Raw genomic sequence first — 21,030 nt, 5'->3', positions numbered from 1 at the left:
ATCCTGGCTCTGCTGGGTGTCCTTTGGTAAGTGGCTCAACCTTTCTGTGCTTCAGAGTTCTCATCTATAAAATGGGGATGATGATGATGATACTTTGGGGATGTAACATGGTGCAGTCACATTGGAAAATAGTTTGGCAGTTCCTCAAAAGGTTAAACATAAAAGTTACCATATGATCCAGGTGTGGCGGCACATACCTGTAGTCCCAGCAATGCAGGAGGATCACTTGAGCCCTGGAGTCTGATGTTGCCATGAGCGATGATTGCACTACTGCACACCAGCTTGGGCAACAGAGCAAGACCTTATCTCAAAAACAAAAGTTACCATATGACACAGCAATTCTTTTTTTTTTTTCTTTTGAGATGGAGATTCACCCTGTCACCCTGACTGGAGTGCAGTGGTGCAATCTTGACAACCTCTGCCTCCCAGGTTTAAGTGATTTTCCTGCCTCAGCCTCCCAAGTAGCTGGGATTACAGGCGCCCACCACCATGCCCTGCTAATTTTTGTATTTCTAGTAGAGATGGAGTTTCACCATGTTGATCAGGCTGGTCTCGAACTTCTGACCTCAAGTGATCCACCTGCCTTGGCTTCCCAAAGTGCTGTGACCAGCAATTCTATCCCAAAAGAAATGTGTACCCAAAAGAAATGAAAACATATGTTCACACAAAAAACTCATTCACAGAATCATTATGTATAACAACCCAAAAGTGATAACAACCTATATGTCCATCAGCTAATCAATGGATACATTGATCCATACAACGGAATGTTAGACATAAAAAGGAATGAAATGCTGATCCATGCTACAACATGGATGAGCCTTGAGAACATTATGCTGCATGAAAGAAGCAAGACACAAAAGGCCACATATTGTATGATTCCATTTATACGAAGTCTCTAGAATAGGCAAGTCCGTAGAGACAGAAAGTGGATGAGCAGTTGCCAGGGCCAGAGGGGTGAGGCCAGGGTAAATAGGGAGTGACAGTGCATGAGAAGGGGGTGGGGGGTCGTTGGGATGGTGAAACTGTTTTGGGATTAGATAGTGGTGATGGTTGTACAACTTGTGACTATACCAAAAATTGAATACTGTATATTAAATACTGAATTGTATACTTTAAAAGGGTAAATTTTATGGCATGTGAATTATATCTCCATTTTTTAAATGCAAATCCTTCCTTCCTAGGGCTGCTGTTATAGTTTCTGCATAGAAAGCACTTGGAACAATGCCTGGTTGTTCCCGTCTTTGGCCCTCTCAGGGCCCTAGGAGCCTTTGTGTGTCCTGCTCACATTGTCTCCAGGGCCTCGGACAGGGCCTGGTACAGAATATATGACTGACTTTCTGGAGTCCCACAGGCCAGCGTTGGAGTCCTGACACCTCAGTATAGCTGTGCACCTCTGGGCAAATAGTTTCTCTGAGCCCCAGGTTTGTCATCAGCAAAATAGAATAAGAATAACTCACAGTGGTGTGGAGGACTGGATGACACCTGATACTCAGGATGTGTGAGGTGCCCTAAGCCCATTGCCACCTGGCCACACTTGACCAACACTGGCCCCCAGAGGCCGAGGCTCCCACAGATATTTCCAGGGTGCCAAGCAGGGCTGGGGCAGTAGCTTCTGGCAGCCACACTTCAACCCTCAAGACACCTCTTGCTGCTATACCATCCTCCCACAGGCCCCACCCGGCTAGGGGGCTCCTTGTGTCTGAAGAATGAATACTTTGGGGCACTAGAGCAGTTCCTAGATTGACTACAGTCCAGTTATGGGACAGCAGCCAGGCATTGCATTGCTCCTTGTTCTCTGAGCCTCAGTTTGTTGAACTGTCAAATGGGTTTAGGACACAGAACCTGCCACTTCAGATGGTTGTGCTGATGAGATGGAACAATGAATGTAAAGTATTTACACGGTGCCTGGTGTATTTTCAGTGCTCAACACATCTCAGCTGGTATGATAATTTCTTCTAAAATGTTTATTTTGAAAGTCCGCTATGTGCTAGACACTGTTCAAGTTACTGGGAATACAGCAGAAAATACAACAGACAAAAATCCTTGCCTTCATGAAAACTGCATTATAGTAGGGTAGACAGACAGGAAAAATAAGCAAGTTATATTTAAGGACATGATTGAGAAAACAAAGCTGAGAACGTGGGAAGGAGCTTAGGGAATGTGGGAAGGGGCTACAGTTTTACAGAAGGTGATCTGGGACAGTCTCATTGAGTAAAGGACATGTGGCCAGGTGCCATGGCTCACGCCTGTCATCCCAGCACTTTGGGAGGCCGAGGCGTGTGGATAACCTGAGGTCAGGAGTTCAAGACCAGCCTGGCCTACATGGCAAAACCCCAGCTCTACATAAATACAAAAATTAGCCAGATGTGGTGGGCACCTGTAATCCCAGCTACTTGGGAGGCTGAAGCAAGAGAATTGCTTGAACCCGGGAGGCAGAGGTTTCAGTGAGCCGAGATCGTGCCACAGCACTCCAGCCTGGGTGACAGAGCAAGACTCTATCTCGAAAAGAAAAGAAAAGGACATTTGAGCTAAGACCTGAAGAGAGGAGGGGAAAGAGGAGGAAGCCATGCAGGTTTCTAAGGGAAGAGCATTCCAGGCAGAGGGAACAGCAGCATGCCAGGCCAGTGAAGAACATGGAAGAGGTCAGGAGTGGCTGGAGGGGAAGGAGTAGGGAGGATGAAGGCCTGGGTGGGAGGCAGAGGACAGGTCCTTGGGGACCTGCAATGGTGGGCCTGTGACTCCAAGTGAGACGGAGCCCCACTGCAGTGCTTTGAGCAGGGGCGATCCTCCCTGACCTAGGCTACAATGACTTGCTGTGTGGTGCCTGACTCCTCACCCCTCCCCTGCCTCACTGCCCTGTGCTTCCTCCTGCAGGACAAGCTGGGGGCCTCCATGGGCGCCTGAGGGCCAGGCGCCAGGGCCGTGGGCACGAGTATGGTGAGACACCAGCCCCTGCAGTACTACGAGCCACAGCTGTGCCTCTCCTGCCTCACGGGCATCTACGGCTGCCGTTGGAAGCGCTACCAGCGCTCCCATGATGATACCACGCCGGTGAGCCACCCTGGAACAGGGTCAGAGGGACCCAGTGAGCCCCAGCAAGCCTGGGGGGCTGGGGGAGGGGTCTTAGCTCTGTCTCTGCTGACTCGCTCTGGACAGGCCAATGGCCTTTCTGGGTTTCAGTTTCTCCCTCTGTAAAATGGGCTCATGGTAATTCCTGAATCTACTGACCAGGAGGGCAGGGAAGGAGTTCGTCCTGTTGACAAGTTGTTAACTCTCCTCTGACATTGTGAGGTTGGGCTGCTCCAGAAGGGAAGGGTCACCCGAAGGTGAGCAGAAGTCCTCAGCTTCCTGGCAGATCCTGACAGGCAGGCAGGCAGGCAAACAGGCGGGTGCTGGAGGAGAGGGTGAGGAGGTGGGCCTGGCCATCCTGGAGCCTGGGAGCTGGCAGGGCCACGGTCTGGCACCGGGGCTCAGTCACCTGAGCCACAGGCTTGCCAGAGCTGGCAGCAGGTGCACAGCCGGATAAAGAAAGCCTCCTTCAGTGCTGGGCTTCCCAGGCCAGACCTAAGCTGCACTCCCGTCCCTGGGGCGCTGTCAGCCGGTGGATCTAGTTTCTTCTCTGAAGGAACCCAATTCCTGTGTGGTGTTTATCTAAAAGCTTTACTGTCTGGAGAACAACTTTCCTCCTCCTTCCTGCTTGTCTCAACAAAGAAGGCAGCCTCTAAATTCAGCCAGCCCCAGAAGAGGCTGGAGTGGCCAGGGGGTGGCAGGGTGTGGGCCGGGGTGGGGGGTGGGGAGCGGTGGCTGCCACTGATGTCAGAGGCCCAGTAGGCCTGGCTGTCTGTCTGGGGAGGTCGGGGAAGCTTATCCACCTGTCTGCCCTCCTCTGCCTGTGCTGATGAGGGATAGAGCCCTAGACTGAGGAGCCTGGGTTCATCACCTCCAAATAGTGAAAAGCAGGAACTGCCAGGGTGGGCACCAGGCCTGATTCATTGCCATCTCCCCACTCCCGGCCACAGAGGAGCAAGTGGCCAAACTGAGGCAAAGGAGAGGGAAGGGCCTGCCCAAGGCCACAGAGCAGGCCCCTGGCAACGCCAATACTAGAGCCCCGGTCTCTCCACTGCAGGCCCCTGCTGGGAAGCCCTCTGAGATACCACATGTCACAGCTTTCCCTCTTACGTGGAGGGGCACAGGCTGTGGGCTCTGGAGTCAGATGGATTCAGGTTTTGGTGGTGCATCCTCTACTTGAATCTAGTTGCCTGTGAGCTCCCTCAACGGTGAACTGGAGGGGAGACACACCCCTCTCAAGGAGCCGCTGGGCCATGACATGTGATGAGGGCTGTAACGTGACCAGCACAGTGCCAGCTATGACTAGCCATTGAGACAGGTCATTCCAGATGCCCAAGCCTCAGCCTCTCCATCTCTGAAATGGGAGATAGGTTGTGATCTTGGCTTCAGAATCCCGTGGCCACTCTGCCGTGCTCCACACTCTGTTCTGGATCTGGACCTGGGCAGTGGAGGTCCAGCAGCCACTGGTGTGAATGGGGTGGGGAGACAGCTGAGGCTAAGGCGAGAAGAGGGATGGCTGAGCTCCCAGGCAGGAAGCCCCTTGGCCATCAGGGCAGACGCTGGGGAAGGCGTATCTCCCAGAAGTCTCATCCCCTTGGTGGGCCCAAGGCCAGCCAGTGATAGGCATGGAGTCAGGAAGTGATGGTCTTGGCTGCAGCCAGCACAGGGCCCAGAGTGGAGGAAGTGGGCTGAGGCTGGTTTTGAGCTGACTGAGAACCAGAATACAATGTGCCCTGCAAGGCTAGGATCTGGGTCACCCATCTGAGGCAGGGGTCTGGGGCCAAGGCTGGAGGGGCAGCAGGGGACCATGAGCTAGGCTAGGAGAGGGTATAGGGCTTTACAGCAGCTCTGGGTGGCAGCGCCTCTGCAGAAAGGGCTGAGCTCACCTCAGGTGACCCCAAACTCACAGCTGAAGATGAGCATCCTCTGCTCCCCCGCCCCTTTCTCCCTGCAGTCGCTCACTTCGCTCCGCCCCCTGTCTCCTCCTACATCCTGGTTCCCAGCCTCTGCCCCTCATCCTTTCTCTCTCTCTCCATTTCTCTTTTCTCTCCCTATTCCTCCCTGAGGCAGCTGAGTGAGGGCAGCGGTGGGGCTGGACTCTCACAACGAAGGAATAGCGATCTGGTGTCTCAAAGACAGGGGTGGTGCAGGGTAGGGGCTCCAGAAATTTCGCTGAACAAATAGAGGCCTTGCGTGAGCTCTGGGGGGGCTGGTACGGAGAGGAGAGCTGCCTGAGCTGAGGGGTGGTGGAGAGGGCTCTTCCAGTGAGCCTAGTGTGTCTCCTTATTCTCACCACCCCCGCCCAGGGGGGATTCTCCCCTTGTATCTCCCAACTCAGAGAAGCCTGGGTTCAACTCCTGTGAAACCTGATCTCCCTGAGTCTCATCTGTGAAATGGGCTGAAAGGTGGGAGAGTCACGAGGCATTTTATTCTCATTCTCAGGCTGGAAAATGAAGTATGAAAGTAATAGTATCTGTTAACATTTATTGAGTACCTACTGTATGCAGGGAGCAAACAGTTTACATGCATTGCCCTAGTCATTATTGTAACATCTCCATGGGCCATGTTTAATTGTGTGCCCATTTTACAGATGGAGAAATCAGTCACACAGGCTGATGATAGATTTGCAGCCTAAGCTGCTGGAGACTAGGGAAGATAGCGTGTGTTGAAGATGTGGGTTTAAGTGACAGTTTGCTGGAAGAAGAAAGGCAAGGGGACTTGGGAAGTTGCCTGATGGAGGAGAAAGAGCACTGGACCAGGAGCATTTGGGACAAGATGGGGAGTGGCCTTGAATGCCAGGCTTGGAATCCTCAGTGTTTCCCTGGTTATGATCCAGCCCTGGGCCCTGAAGTGGATCCTGGGGAGTGGAGAGGGTGTGTGGAGAGAGCCTGGGAAGGGCCCCTTCCTCTCCATCCACGCTGGTCTCCCTCCTTCCTGGCCCCCAGCCTGACACATTCCCACCTCTTCCAAGCCTTTGCCCCCCAGCCCCCCAGGACACACACTTAACAAATAAAGAAGCAGAAAACCAAGGAGCAGAGAGGTGAAATGGCCTCTTCTCTTGCCCCCAGTTCTGAGGAGTGGAGGAGCCTGGCAGCAGGAGGCCAGGCTCACTCAACAGCCAGGAAGGGGAAGCAGAGCTTTTTATAACTGGGGATAATTAATTGGTTGTTGTCTGTGACTCATTACTCTAATACTGTCAATTAAGGACTTGGTAGGACAGAAGACTGTTCTCAGGCCATCCCCACAGGGTCCCCTGAAGACTGTGTCTGCAAAAGGCAGTGTCAAAACCAGCTTCTCTGTAGAGAGGGATATAGGTCAGATGCCTGGAGGAACTTCCCAGCCAGAGACATTGAAAGAGACAGACTATGATAGCCAATTCTTGCACTTTCGTAGTACATTTACCTTTTGAAGGCTGCTATAATCTTAATTTATTTCCTCCAGGAAGAGCAAGGGAGTTATTCAGGCCAAGGGGCTGAGGGCACAGCCTGCACTAACCCTGCTTACACCCCCAGGCCTGTGCCTTCTCATCTGTTCCACATCCAACAGTCTTGTCTGGGGTGCCCTGATTACTTATTCAATCAACAAACCTGTCCTGTTACCTGCTCTGGGGTCATAAGTATATCAGACCTGGTTCTCCCCTCCCTTGAAGGGCCCCCAGGCTTGTGGGGGAACAGACAAGATCAGACACACCCGGACCACCCAGGTTGATCATTTTGGAGGCCTGGGGAAACCCTGGGGGCAGGGAAGGCTTGCCTGAGCTGGCCTCTGGGAGGATCGACCTCATCTCCCCAGACCGGGGAAGTGTTCAGGGTAGGGGGAACTGTGTGCACAGGAGAGTGTCTTGTGTTCAGGAACTGAAAGGAATTCAGTCCACCGGCTCAGGTGCAGGGACGGGGAAGGGTGCTGCTCAGTGGGCCTGAGCCTGAAGCTGTATTGAGGAGTCTAGGCTCCATCCTGGGCAGTGGGGGCCTGAGCCAGGCTCGGGCTGTGTGAGGAACACTGTGGTCAAATTGTGGAGGATGCTGAGGGCCCTCAGGTGGAGGTGGGAGGGCCAGTGAGGCCTCAGGTGTCTGTGTGGGGAGTGAGGAGGTATACACAGGGATGCAGGCCGGGGAGGCATTCCAGAGACACCTAGAAGGTATCAGTGGACTGACTGTGGACTGAGGTGCAGAGGAAGGAGTGTCTGACAGTGAATCCCATCCACCCGTGATGCCCAGCATGGGTGGATGGAGGCCGGTCCTGGAGACGGGAACCCATGCTGTGCCCCAGGAGCCAGTGAGAGTACAGCGGTCTCAGCAGAGTCCAGGAATAGCACAGGAGGGGTGGGCAGAACAGACAAATAAGCCTCCCTAACCCCAGTTGCCCGCCTCCTGTGATGGGATATGATGAGAGCCCCCCATCACCCTACCCGGGCAGGAAGACACTCGCTGTAGGGAAATCCATCCCCAGCTCCTCTGCCCCTTCCCCTCCATGCTCGTCCACGCCAGCCACCCTGAGCTTCTCTGCATCCCCAGGATAACCTCACCGTTCACAGCACTGGGCCTTTGCTCCTGCCATTCCATCTGCTTGGAATGCCCTGTCTTTCTCCTCTCTGCCCCTTAAGACTCATTGCAAATCCCCCTCCATGCCTCCAACTTCTGCCAAAAAATAGCCCTCCTCCTTCCTTTCTCTCCTCACTGCTCTCTCTCCGCCTTCCTTGCTCCCCTGGGGTTCCACAGCACGTTGACCTGCGCTGGCCGTGTGGATTGTGATTTTTTGTTTCCCACTGGGCTCTTTTTAGGACAGGGCCTGGGCCTGCACACTCCAGGGACCTGACTCAGAGGAGGTCCTCGGACAAGATTTACTGAATGAACGACCGGAAGGAGGATTGAGCATATGTGTTCATGAGTGAGTGAGGAAGCGGTTAGGGGATGTGATTGCCATCTTGCTGACCAAGTGGGGCGGCCGGACCCCTAATGAGCTGGCAGAGAATGTAGGCGCACATGTGCGGACGGGTGCATGCTGCGTTCTTGGTGCTGCCTCCTGTGCTCCTGGTGGTGGTTGGCAGTGGAGGGTGCTGCCTCAGCCAGAGGGACCTCGCAGATCACCCTTGGAGCTGGGATTGAGCTCTGCCAGTGCACAAGAGGGAGGAAGAGATGAGTTTCCCTGCTGGCCCCCACTTTTTGTCCTGTCAGCCATGTGGATTTGTGTTCAGGATATGGAGCTGGAAAGAATGGATCCCACTCAGGAAATCAGGGCAGGCTTCAGGGATGAAGCAGCCTTTGAGATGGGCTCCAGGGTGTGGCTGGATTGAGCCAGATGCCACTGGGCATTCCTGGCAAGGAAGCTGCAGCCTGAACTTGACCCTGCCTCCCAGTGACTGAGTGTGTGATCTCAGGTCAGGCCCAGACCCTCTCTGGGCCTGAGCTTGCTTGTGGGTTAAGTGGAGGTACAAATCTATGTCCTACAGATACAGTTAGATCATGGATAGGAATGTGCCTCCTGTCTTGTACCAAAGAGACCATTGTTCCAACCCTGCAGAAAACGTACCCTTCCTACAAACTTTCAAAGTGATGGCTTTCTCTCCTCTAGTGCTTTGAGGAAAAGAGACCCGGCAGGGGTGAGAGAGAGGCCCTCTGAGCTTTATTTTTCCCACTTCTAAAATTGCAGGATTCCTATAAGGGTAAGAAACTAGGAGATGATATTATTACATCCACGAGAGAGAGAGAGGAGGGGCTGGTTTGTTGCAGCACAAGGAGGTGGGGATTTATCGCTGCAATAAAGCCATGCCGTCTCTTGCCTTAGGAAACCCCCACACCCTGCCTAGCTCCTCTCGGAATAGCACCAAGGGCACCTGGCATGACCATGCCACACTCCAGGGGAAGTGGCTAAGTCTTGTTGATGACACTGTGTAAACACCTTGAGTGTTGGGTTATGGAGCAAGGGTGGGGCAGGAGATGGGGCATTACCAGGGGACTATGGCCACCCACCCTGTGATGTGGTCAGGGTCCTATGAAGGGATCTGGGATGGTCCTTCCTAAGGGCCCCTCAGCCCTTCTGCTCATGTCTCCCCAAGAGGCTGATGCCAGCCAAGGGATAGGCTTGGAGAGACAGGGTGCTCCAGGCAGGACTTAATTGCATTCTCCTGCCTAATGAACCGCTCTGAATGCACCCCAGCAGAACCAAGGACGGAAGCCTGATTGCCCAGCTCTCTGTAGTCCAGAAAAATAAATCCAGCCTCTTAGGCTGTCAGGAGCCGGCTGGGGGTGGGGATTCTAATCCCTTTCCCTGCTCGGCCCTAATGCTGCAATATCTCTCCAACCTCCCCAGGCCACCACCTCCCCCAAATCTCCCGGATCAAGGCCAGAGTAATCCTGCCATAGCCTGCCCATCTCTCCCTTTTGGGAGCTCCCTGCACCCTTTCCAGCTGACATTTCCCAGGCTTTCCCATGCATCAGTCCCCCCATTTGGAACTTGGTAAAGGTGGGACAGGCTGACCATTGGAAGAGCTGAGGTGCCCAAGATTTGGCTTGCAGGTGGCAGATTCAGGGGTAGGCACTCCTCAATCTCTCCCTCTTGGTATCTGTAGGACCACGTGCTGAGGGCGCAGCTGGTCTCTGGGACCTCAAAGAAGAGCTGGAACCACTGGGGAGAGGGCTTGGCTGAACAGGAAGGAGCTGTGCCGGGCAGAGCCTGCACAAGGGGGAAAGGGCTGCCTTGGGCCAGGTTGGAAAACCTGGAAACACAACCACAGGCATCTGAGAACTCACTGTGTGGTGAACGAATGTAGAAATTACTACCAGTATCACAGATGATGTAGGGACAGCTGAAGCATCCATTTGGTGAAAGTAAAATTAGATCCCTGCCTTTTACTTCACACCAAAATAAATTCCAGATGGATTAAGATGTATTTTTTTCTATTTTTAAAATTTTTTCCTATTTTGAAGTCATACATTTGTTGAAAAAATTTAAACAACTTGGAAAGACGTAAAAGAAATTCTAGTCTTCATGCTTTAGAGATAAGGCTTTTAAACCTCTCTCCGCACACGTGACATCCATATGGAACTATATATAGATGGATGTCGATGGATGGATGGATTGCAGATTGAAATGTAAACAATGAAGCTGAGAAATCGTGAGTGTAAAATATTACTTAAATATATTATATTGGGCCACCCTTCTTAAATACAATACCAAAGGCAAAATGTATAAAGGAAAAGAAGGTTAGATTTGACTACATAAAAATTTAAATTTCTACACAGCATGATAAATAAAATTAATTCAAATGATATATAAGAAAAAAGATACAGCGTGTATGAAAGCTAATTCTCTTACATAGGGAAAGCTTTTATAAGCCCATAAAGAGCCAGTTCCCCAAAACAAAGCCTGCTTTGCTCTGTGCCTTCATGCCGTCTGCTCCTTTTCTCTGTCTGGATTAAGGTTTCCCAAACTTTTTCTCTCAACAAGCCCTTTCTTTCCACTTTGCTGCAGGTGTCTCCTCCTCCAGGAATGCTTCTAGCTCACCCCTCCTCCTATAACTGACATTGTTAAGGATCCGAGCTCTGAGCTCCTAAGCAACCTGTTTGCCCTGCTCACCACACCAATTCCCAGGAGTGGAGCTGTTTGCTGCCAGTCTTGGCTCAGGGTGGCCTGATTTATCTCTGAATGTCTAAGGGCTCGACACGTGTATGTAGATGACTGGAAGAGAAGGGTGGTGAGGATGTAGAGGAGAGACACAGATTTAGTTTGCTACGGGGTGTGAGGTAGGGGTCTAATTATAGTTGTTACCAAATAAATATCCAGATGTCCCAACACCATAAGTTGAATTCCCCATCATTTTTGCACTAATATACTAATGTCCTAATCTCTTGCCCACATTTCCAGGCCATTCTCCTTCTTTAGATCGCAGTCTCTCCATTTCTTAGTTGGATCTTTAGGAGATGAGGCGAGATAATCTCTGACATCTTAGTTAACTCTGAAATCCCAGGGTCCCTGCTCTGGCGCTTCTGGCGCTGCCTGTGACTCAAAGTGTGACCTTGGGCAAGGCCCTGTCTCTCTGAGCCTGTTTCCACCTTGGTCAGACAAGGATAATTTACATGTCCTGCTCCTTGTTGCCCCGAGACAGCTGGGGACACTGGAGGTACACAGACCTGGTTGTGAATTGTGGTTCCACCATTATGTGTGCCCTTTGTGACCTTAGGCAAGTCCCTTCCTTCCTCTGAGACTTGGTTTCCTCTGCTTTGCAGAACTGTGGGGATGATGAGATGGAGCAAGTAAAGGGCTCTTAGGAGTACCATCCCCACCCACCTCCAGTGCCATGGTGAGCTCACACAGGGCTCTGTTCCCCACAGCCCGGGATGCAGCCTGTGAGTGAGATCGGGCAGCTACCATGCCAGGGTCTTCTTCCTCCATTGGTGCTGGCTCCCAGGACCACAGCCTACAGAGCCAGGCCTGGCCTCTGCATCTGGCTGACCATGGCACCCACCCTGGGTTGGGGGAAGGCGATCAACCTGGCTGTCCTCAGCAGCTGGAGAAATGTGGTGTAGAGCAGGGAGGAAAGGCTTGATCACTGTCTTCACATAATTAAAGGGCTGTCAGACGCGAAATGATAATTACAGGAACGATCCTGGATTTGGCGACTTACAGCTTACATCTGTAATCGTGCTGGGGCCTGGCAGTCCTCCTGTGAGGTGGTGGTGATGTCATTCTGTGAACAGAGGAGAAAGCTGAGGTCAGAGGTCCTGAGCGATTGGCCTATAGCCACGCAGCCAGTGGGGAGAAGGGCCTGGGTGAAAATCCAGCTCTTTTGTGTATTCTCCACTCTGTGGTCATTTGACCCCAATATTTCTTACCCTTTGGCTGGCCTTGTTCTGTGTGGTATCAGAGAACCAGCTGCAGGGGAGCAGTGGAGGAGGCAGATTTCAGCTCCACCTCCCGGGGGGGCATTGGGGGAGGACAGTAACTCCCCTGCCCGGAAGGTCAGCCTCACCAGACACTGTGCACGGGAGGTTTTAGTGGTCTGGGCAGCATGCTGATACTGTCCCCATTTTACAGAGCAGGAAGCTGGGGCGCAGAGAAGGGAAATGTCTTCCCCAAGGTCACTCAGTCATGGCCAGTCTGGGATTCAAACCCAATATTGCTATACTCCCTCAACCCAGCCTCCCGTTGTCAGGCTCCATGTCTTGGAAGGAAGAATTTTGAGTCCACAGAAGGACTAGGCAGCATCTGGAAGGAGAGGCCCCTTCCCAGGAGCCAGTGGAGTAGAGCAGGGTGAGCTCCTGTCCTAGAGGCTACAGACACACTCTCTGCCTCAGGGCAAGGGGACAGGCAGGGGAGCTCTGCGATTCTGAAAGTCTGTAACATTCAGAGTGATGTGTGCAGACTTCAGACCCCATGTTCTGTTAAGGGACCCAGGGGAGGTGCTCCATTACCTTCAGGATCCCTAGTAGTGGGAGGGGCAGCTGTGTGCATTTTGGCCTGAGGCTGTAGTCTACAGTAGCAGGGGCCCATAGCCAGTGGCAAAAGGCAGCAGCAGAGCTGCCCCACCCCAGCGGCCATGCCCATGCTTCCTGTGTGGGGCCGGGGTTGTGGCTGCAGTCGTGCTCTGTGACTGTATGAGCCCCCGCTGCTAATGAGGTCTTTCTCTATGTTCTTCTCTGAACACAGAGGGCTCTGGGGTGGGAGGGACAGGACAGAGACAAGGAAGGGTGAAGAGAAGACATAACCATCCTCAGGAGACAGTGAGGAGAAGGACTGGCCTTCAGGGAAATTGACCCACAATTGCCCAGATTGCTACGGAGGGGCTCCCGTTTCTGGAGGGTTAGGGTAAGAATGGAAGGAGATGCAGCGGCCTCTGGGTTGGAGCCTCCAGGATTCTCCATCACAGCAGCCCCGACCTCAGCCTCCATCCCCTGGGGCAGGAATCAGCATTCTACCCCATCCACAGCCGGGGGCCACTCCTGCCCCAGCTGCTGGCCCTGTCTGGTCCCTCCTTAGGCAGTCTCCAGCACACTCCTCCTGGTGCCTACCCCAGAAGCCAGCTGCTCCCTCAGCCCCAGCCCATTCAGCTTTTCTCCTGCTCCCTGAGGGTAAGTCTGGGGCTTGCACGATGGCCCTGCCCACTGGTGGCCCTGAGCACCTCTCTGTTGCCCTGTCTCTCATCCATACCTCCTTCTATCCCTCATGCCATAGATGACCACCACCTTGTGCCTGGCGTGATGCCGGGCCTAGGAAACATAGAGACAGCTCAGGCCATCCCTGCCCTGAGGGAGCTCGCAGCCCAGTGAACCAGCCCTCATTATGCACCTACTATGTGCCACTTGAAGCCCTTCGCTCATTTAACAGCCTCCCTCCGAGGGAAGGGCTGTTATTCCCATTTACAGCAAGGAGACCAAGGCTCAGAGGGGCCACGTGACGTGCTGAGTGGCAGAGCCAGCTCTTTAGAGCCCGTGCTCTTTCCATCTCCACAATTTACAATTTGATTGAGAGTCACGGTGGTGGGTGCCAAGAATCTGTGCAGGATGGTCAGAGAGGGGAGACCTTTGAGGCCTGGAGGGATGGAAAGGCTTCCTGAAGGAGCATCAGGTCTGGCCTAGTGGTCAGAGAGATGGAGGAGAGAAATCCAGGGAACTAGGCTGGGCCTGGGTTCGCCATACTGGGTCCCAGAGGGCAAGGTGGGTTTTGAGGGGAGCTGTTCAGGCTGCCTCCCAAGGGGGCCTGCAGAGTCTAGTCAGTATGCCTGGGTTCAAATCTTATCCCCACTCCTCCCCTACCTGCTGACCCCTCTGATTCCCCTCCACTCATCTGTGTTGAGCCTTTAGGCAAATTAGCAAAAAGCACCCCTTTTCTAGGACACAACCGCCATGTGCCAGCAAATCGTCATAATATGCACATTGATGGTCACCATGATGTGAGTGGCACTTCTTAGGGGGCAGTGCATAACTTGCTCAGCCATATGTGGTGGCCCTTCTCTGAGCCTCTGTGCAATGGGGGTAGATACCCCTAAATAAACAACCCCTAGTGTTATGCAGACTGTGAGAGATGAAGGAGGGCCATGGCCAGGGCATTGAGGCAGCGATCACTGCTCCGCATCTCTGGGAGCAGGGCCACATTGGCTTGCTAATGGGTGGAGCGGGCAGGCCTCTTTCTGCTGTAATGTGCCCTGACAAGGACCGTTAGTGCCACTGGGGCCTCTTTATCAGTGGAGCTGCTCCCCAGGCCACTTCCTCCGGCTAATTCCTCACCTTCCCCTTCCCTTCCTTCCAGCCCCTGCCATTCAGTGTTTTCCTCTGATTGTTCTTAGAGTGACCCCCGCTGCCTGCCTCCCTCTGTGCTGGGGCCTCTTCATCCCCATCTACAGGCTCCCTGTGGCCTCCGGCTTCAGCTCCCAGGGCTTTAATCCCTAGGTTGCCCCAACCCCAGCTCATGTGCTAGTTCTGATCATGGGGTTCCTGGCTTCTTGTTGCTTAGGCCCTGCCTGCATTCCTTCCATGCCTGGATGCCTCACCCCCAACCACTGCCAGCTCTAGTCTTGGCTGGTTCCCAGGAGTGGGAGGTGCAGCCCCTCATTCCTGCCCTGCCTTGCTCCACTGTAAGGATCTGGACACGTGAGGACAATGGTCTTTGGAGCATAGGACCCTGGGGTCTGGAGAGCCTGTTTGGGGAACCGTATGTAATTCTGTGCATGGGGCATAAAGCACAGAGCTGGCCTGGGCCAGACAGAGTGGGCTCTGACATCTACTGAGAAGCTCTGGCCAGTGGGACTCTCAAGCTGGGGCATGACATGACCAGATGGGTGTCAGTCTAAAGACATGGTTCACCCTTTGGGAGACTCAGATGTTTAAGCTGGCCTGGGACTCACCAGCTGCACTCTGCAGGAAACGAAGGCTGTTATGAGCAAATAAGAACTTGAGGTTCTTATTCAGGTGCCCCTGAATCCTCAAGCAAAGCCGTTCTGTCTGAGCCTCTGTCTTTACATCAGCCCAAAGAATGGGAGAGACTCAGAGATCTCCAAACTCCCCTCCTGTTCTGACACTCCAGGCTATTCCATTCACTCATTCTTCATCCAAGACTGATGAAGTTGTGTTCTGTGCCAGGCCCTCTGCAGGGCATTGGGGATTCTGAGAAGGACTAGTCCTGGGGTGCTGGCTGGAGGGTGGTGGAGAGACGGTCATGTGCAGACCCAGACTGCCTCCATGGGAGGCAGGACTGAGTCTAGGGACTCAGCCATTCTCTGGGTGGTGGCTTCTAGGGTTCGATTGCTCTAGAAGGGCACATGTCCTGCCCGGCTCCTAGCCACGGTTTCCCTATTCCTGACCAAGGCTGGGCTTTGCTGTGCCTGGAACTGGAGCTTCTGCCATTCTGCGTCCAGCTGGGGCAGACACAAGTGGCCTACTCTCTGAGAAGCCACCACCTCCCCAAGCCTAAACCTGCTAGAAATACTGGGCGTCAGGGTGTCGTCACCTTTGCATCTCTGTTTATGTACAAAGTGAGGCTAAGCAAGGCAGTCTGGCTCTGCACATGACAAGGAGTGGTGGCAGCTGCTCACCCAAGCGTGAGTTGCCCAACTGGAGTGACCCACCTGGGCAAGAGAGTCACCCAGCCACCAGCCCTCTTGCCCAGGGCGAGGCATGGAGCAGGCCCTTAGTGGGTATGGAGTCATGGACCATTAGGGTGTGAAGGCCTTTCCTACGTTCTGGAGAGGCAGAGGATGTCACAGATACACTGGTAGTGTGCTGAGTGCTCGCCAAGCCACCTGGCTTGTATTATCTCATTTAATTCTCCATCAACCCCATGGCATAAGTACTAGTATTGCCCTCATTTCACAGAGGTGAAAACTGAGTCACAGAAAGAATGAGTACTTTGCCCAGAGTTACACAGCTTGTAAGTGGTGACAGGGATCTGAGGTTCCCGGGCAGACTGATGATATCTTTGCATGGTGTGGGATGGAGGGATTCTGGACAGTGAGAGGACTTTCCCTCCTTCCTGCCCAATCCTGCATGTGGTCATAAGGTACTAGTGGAGTGGAAGTCGGCTCAATCTCTGTCCTTGCAGAACCCACACTTGTCTGGGGGACACAGTGAGCAGGTCATGGTGTGCAGAGTGTGAGTTTAGACAGAGGGGTGCCGATGCTGCGGGAGCACCGCGGCGGGCACGAGGGTGGCAGGGTGGATCCAGGGAGGCTTCACAGAGGCAGTGATATTTGAGCTGACTTGAAAGGTGAGTGGGAATGTTCAGGGAACAAGCCCAGAGGCAGTGGCCCTTCCAGGTTGCAGGAACTGGTTGTGTAGGTTGAAGCTAGAGAGGTCACGGGGCCACACTCCTGCTTGGCTATCAGTAAGGAGCCATGAAGAGGTTAAACTGGGATGGTTTAGAAACATAGCAGGGAGCCCAGAGGTAGGGCTGCCTCCGTGACTTCACACCCTCAAGGGAAATGTAGTCTTGGTTCTTCCTCACACTGACCTCCCCTCAAGGGCTGTTGACTTGTTCTGATGATCTCAGCAGTTTCCCGGGATGCAGGATATTCCAAGCTTTTTGTGCTTCCAAGATAAGGGGACGGATGAAAGCAGGGAGAAACCGGAGGGCCAGGAGGAAGTGCCTGCAGATGCCTGAGCTGGCCCCTCAGGAAACAGCAGTGGTGGTGTCAGTGTCCCCCGCCACCCCACTTCCACCTGGCTGGAGACAGGGGTATCTGGCCCAGTGGAGGCAGCAGAACATGGCACTTCTGTACTTCTTCCTTAATCCTCTGCTAACTTGCTGTGTGACCTGGGCAAGTCACCTGGCCTCTCTGGACCTCAGTGTTTTTCTCGGTAGCACGGGGTAGAAGTGGAGAAGAACAGTGCCTACTTTGTAGGCATGTGTGTGAGGGATGTGACTTCACAGACTGCCGATTACTGTGCCAGTGCCAAGGGAGCCATCCCCAGAATAGGGAGAGCAGTACATGATGGAAAGGCTGCAGGCCACCGTGAAACGAGCACAGCCCCACGGGGGAGGCCCTGACTGCCCCTGGCTCTCCACCTTGCTGTGACTTCCCCTCTCTGAACCTCAGTTTCTCCCAGGGTAAAGAGGGCAGGAGTTCCTGCCTGGCAGGTTTGGCTACAAAGTGGGAGGGAGGGGGACACATTCTGGTGGGAGGCAGCCTAAGGGGCTGGCCCCAGACCCGCTTAATCCCCTCGTCCTCTGCTCTTCCAGTGGGAGCGCCTCTGGTTCCTGCTCCTCACCTTCACCTTCGGCCTCACGCTCACCTGGCTCTACTTCTGGTGGGAAGTCCACAATGACTATGATGAATTCAACTGGTGAGTGGGGGCAGTGGGTGGGGGAGGAAGGGGCCCGGAGCCGGGTATCCAGTAGCTGGCACCTGGGGGCTGGAGTTAGGGCCTGTCTCCCAGGTTGGCCCTCTGAGCTCTGCCACCAGCTCTCTGTGTGGCCCTGGGCAGGGCCTACTCCCTGGGAGCCTCTGTCCTGCTCACCTCCAGGGCTTTGGTGAGGAGGCTGGTGTGGGACTATAGTGGGAAGTGCTGGAGGTATGGGTGAGGATTGTATCGCAGACTGGCAAGAAAGAGGAGGAGGAAACAAAGAGAGATCCATGCCCTGAGGGGACTCCTACTGCGAACTTAGGGAAGGCTTCCTGGAGGAGGAGGCATGGGAACTGGGCCTTAAAGAATGGGTGGGATTGAAACCTGGGGAACTTTAGCTGTTGGTCTTGGAGACCCCTTGGTGCTTGCATTGATGATTCAGCCTGCATTCCTGGCTTCCTGAAGAGGTGGAGGGGAGCCTCAAAGAACAAAGGCTTACAGGAGCCGAAGCCCACTGGGGAGACACAGGACATTCCTTCCCGGTGCTGTGACCATGGAAAATAGGAACATAAGGCTGGGCCAGGGCTCAGCCGGGGCTGGGGCCTCTGGTCACCCCCTTTGTAGACAAGAAATCTATAGCTCAGAGAGACCAAGGTCTCTGCAGAGGAGATAGCCCTGGATCCTAGGCCTCCTAACTCCCTTAGCTAGGCCCTGGGCAGGGCTGGCAGATGAGTTTGGGCTCAAGGTCATTTGTGGGTACCTCAGATCCAAAGGCAGGGCTGTCTGAGCCACTTACCTGGGTACAGGAGGGGCACCTGTTTTTTCCTCTTCCCCATTCCATCGCCTGCCTTTTGTTAAGCAGTGGAGAGGTCATGGGAGGAGGGCAAGGACCCCGGGTTCTATTGACAGATAAGGAAACAGGCCCAGGTCACGCAGCCAGTTGGGGACAGCTGAGGCTTGAAAGCCTGGCTCCTCACTCCCCATCCATTGCTGTTCCTTCCTTTTGATCAGATGTTCAGGTCAGCGTGGCCGTAAGCAAGTCTCTGGTGCTCTCTAAGCCTCTCCTTCTGTAAAATGGGGTAACTCTGACCTCATCAGGTCTTTCTGAGGATGAACTGAGATGATGGACACAACAGGGCTCAAAGCTCTACCTAAACATGAGGGCTGCTTCCTGGGAGACCACGTCTCTAGCCGGAAGGCAGCATGATGTTAGCATTTGGGATTTTCAAGACCCTGGGCTTCTGACAGGCTGTGGTTCTAGGATTCTGTGATGATCCTGGGACTCTGCTCATGGAGCTGGGTGTCCACTTTTCCCCACATGGCACCAGGCTGTGCCTCTCTTATTAATGAGCACAATCAAGAATATGCTGCGGTCCCACCCCTGCCCTGCGGCAGCCAAGCAAGATGAGCCGGAGCCCCGGCAGAGTCCCAGAGGTGGCCTCTGGCCTTTATTAAATGCCATAAATCAATTATTCATCTTTGCAGATGTCCAAAGCATGGGCACTGTCATGAGTAAATGGGAACGTTCCCTACTGGCCCTCAACTGCAGACCCAGACAGTTCCTCCGAACTGGAGTCTGCTGCCTAGAAGATCATCAAGTCTACCCCCATCATGTACAGATGGGGAAATGGAGGCCCAGAGAAGGACAAGACTCATTCATGATCACACAACCAGTTACTGCATGAATTGAGGACAGACTGAAGAGACCAAGGCTTAGAGAGGTTAAGTAGCCTTTCCAGCATCACACAGCAAGAAGCAGACAGATCTGGGACAGGGACTTCAGCCTGCCTAACTGTATCATGTCCATGGAGTCACCCACTCTACCCAGAGAGTGAGCTCCCTGTCACTGGGAGTTTCAAGCAGAGGATGGGTTCCTGCCCTGTCGGGGAGGTGGCAAGGGAAGGCCTGCCTGGCCCTTAGGGATGCCTGGAGACCTGCAGCTCCTTTAGCCTGTCACCTTAGTTTCTTGGAGTCAGTGCTGGGGTTCAGGATGCCCTGGCCCAGTCCTGATGGTCTCAAGAGCCTCTGGGGACCGGGCACAATGACGCATGCCTGTAATCTTAGCACGTTGGGAGGCCGAGGCAGGCAGATCACGTGAGTCCAGGTGTTCAAGACCAGCCTGGACAACATGAAAAAACCCCATCTCTACAAAAACTACAAAAGATTAGCCAGGTGTGGTGGCATATGCCTGTGGTCCTAGCTACTTGGGAGGCTTAGGTGGGAAGATTGCTTGAGCCTGGGAGGTGGAGGTTGCAGTGCAATGAGCCGAGATCACATTTTACCCCATTCTGTAAAATGGGGTAACTCTGACCTCATCAGGTCTTTCTGAGGATGCAATGAGATGATGAACATGAGAGGGCTCAAAGCTCTACCTAAACGTGAGGACTGCTTCCTGGGAGACCACTGCACTCCAGGCTGGGCAACAGAGTGAGACTCTGTCTCAAAAAAAAAAAGAAGAATCTCTGGGAATAATTCAATTCATACAGTAAGAGGATGTGAGCGACAGCTGGGGATCAGCACTGGACAAGGAGGGCCAGGGAGGGCCATCTCGGCTGTTGCTGTCCTCAAGGACTCCCTGCCAAAAGTGGTCACACTTGAGAGACAAATGGGACCAGAACATCTTTCAGGAATAGTTATCAGGAGCAAGCCTTGCCCCTCTTCAGGCCTCAGTTTCCCAACTGTATGGTAAGGTGAGTACATTCAGTGATCTGCCAGGCAGTAGATTTTCCCCTGGACTCTGAGGATGAGGGCCGGGTGGGGCAGATGCCCCATGGGGTCCTCCTGGTGTCCCTTCCCAGCTGTCTGGCAAGGTCCCAGATGACAGCAGGCTGAAGCTGCCTGGCACTGACTCGGATTTTCTAATGACCTTGAACAAGTTGCTGCCTCTTTTGAGCCTCAGTTTCCCCCTTTGTACAAGGAGGATGTGGGTAGTTCATTCTTTTTTTTTTTTTTTTTTTTGAGACAGAGTCTTGCTTTGTCACCCAGGCTGGAGTGCAGTGGTGCGATCTCAGCTCACTGCAAGCTCCACCTCCCGGGTTCATGCCATTCTCCTGCCTCAGCCTCCCCAGTAGCTGGGACTACAGGCGCCCGTCACCACGCCTGGCTAATTTTTTGTATTTTTAGTAGAGAGGGTTTCACCGTGGTCTCGATCTCCTGACCTCGTGATCTGCCCACCTCAGCCTCCCAAAGTGCTGGGATTACAGGCGTGAGCCACCATGCCCGGCCGGATGTGGGTAGTTCATTCTTTCTGGAGAGCATCTAAGCAGTATCTATCAGGCCCCTTAAAAATTTCAATCCCACCAGGTACAGTGGTATGTGCCTATAGTCCCAGGTACTGGGGAGGCTGAGACGGGAGGATTGCTTGAGCCCAGGAATTCAAGTTCACCCTGGGCAACATAGCAAGACCCTATCTTAAAAAAAAGTTCATTCTCTTTGACCCTATAATTGTATCTGTAGGAATCTATCCTAAGGAAGTAATCAAAAATACAGAAAGATATGTATAAAAATTTCATTTTTATGTTAATTTATAATAGTGAAGAATTAGAAACTATTTCATGCCACTAGTAGGAAGCTGGCTACATATGGTACATTAATTCAGTGGAAAACCATGTGGCTGTCTTAAAAATCACATTTTCTCAGGATTTTTACTGGCATAAGTAAATGCTTGTGTTGAGAAGACAGTTGG

General features: G+C 53.2%; 1 protein-coding gene across 5 annotated transcripts in view; it reads left to right on the top strand.

Moving 5' to 3' along the window:
- GDPD5 (glycerophosphodiester phosphodiesterase domain containing 5) overlaps positions 1–21,030 on the top strand; it is a 91,073-nt gene that overhangs the window by 45,666 nt on the left and 24,377 nt on the right. For 4 of the 5 annotated variants that reach the window (XM_032166950.2, XM_032166952.2, XM_032166951.2 and 1 more), the window contains exons 3-4: positions 2,878–3,054; positions 17,242–17,345. In XM_032166950.2, coding sequence (XP_032022841.1) covers positions 2,938–3,054; positions 17,242–17,345 — 221 coding nt within the window. In that variant the 5' untranslated portion in view covers positions 2,878–2,937. Of the gene's footprint in view, positions 1–2,877; positions 3,055–7,851; positions 7,960–17,241; positions 17,346–21,030 lie in introns of those variants that run through there. The other variant, XM_058446824.1, reaches the window with a different exon arrangement.

The sequence above is a fragment of the Hylobates moloch genome, unplaced genomic scaffold (assembly GCF_009828535.3).
Source record: "Hylobates moloch isolate HMO894 unplaced genomic scaffold, HMol_V3 SCAFFOLD_11, whole genome shotgun sequence".
Classification (NCBI taxonomy): Eukaryota; Metazoa; Chordata; class Mammalia; order Primates; family Hylobatidae; genus Hylobates; species Hylobates moloch.
This window is presented reverse-complemented; position numbering and strand designations above follow the sequence as displayed.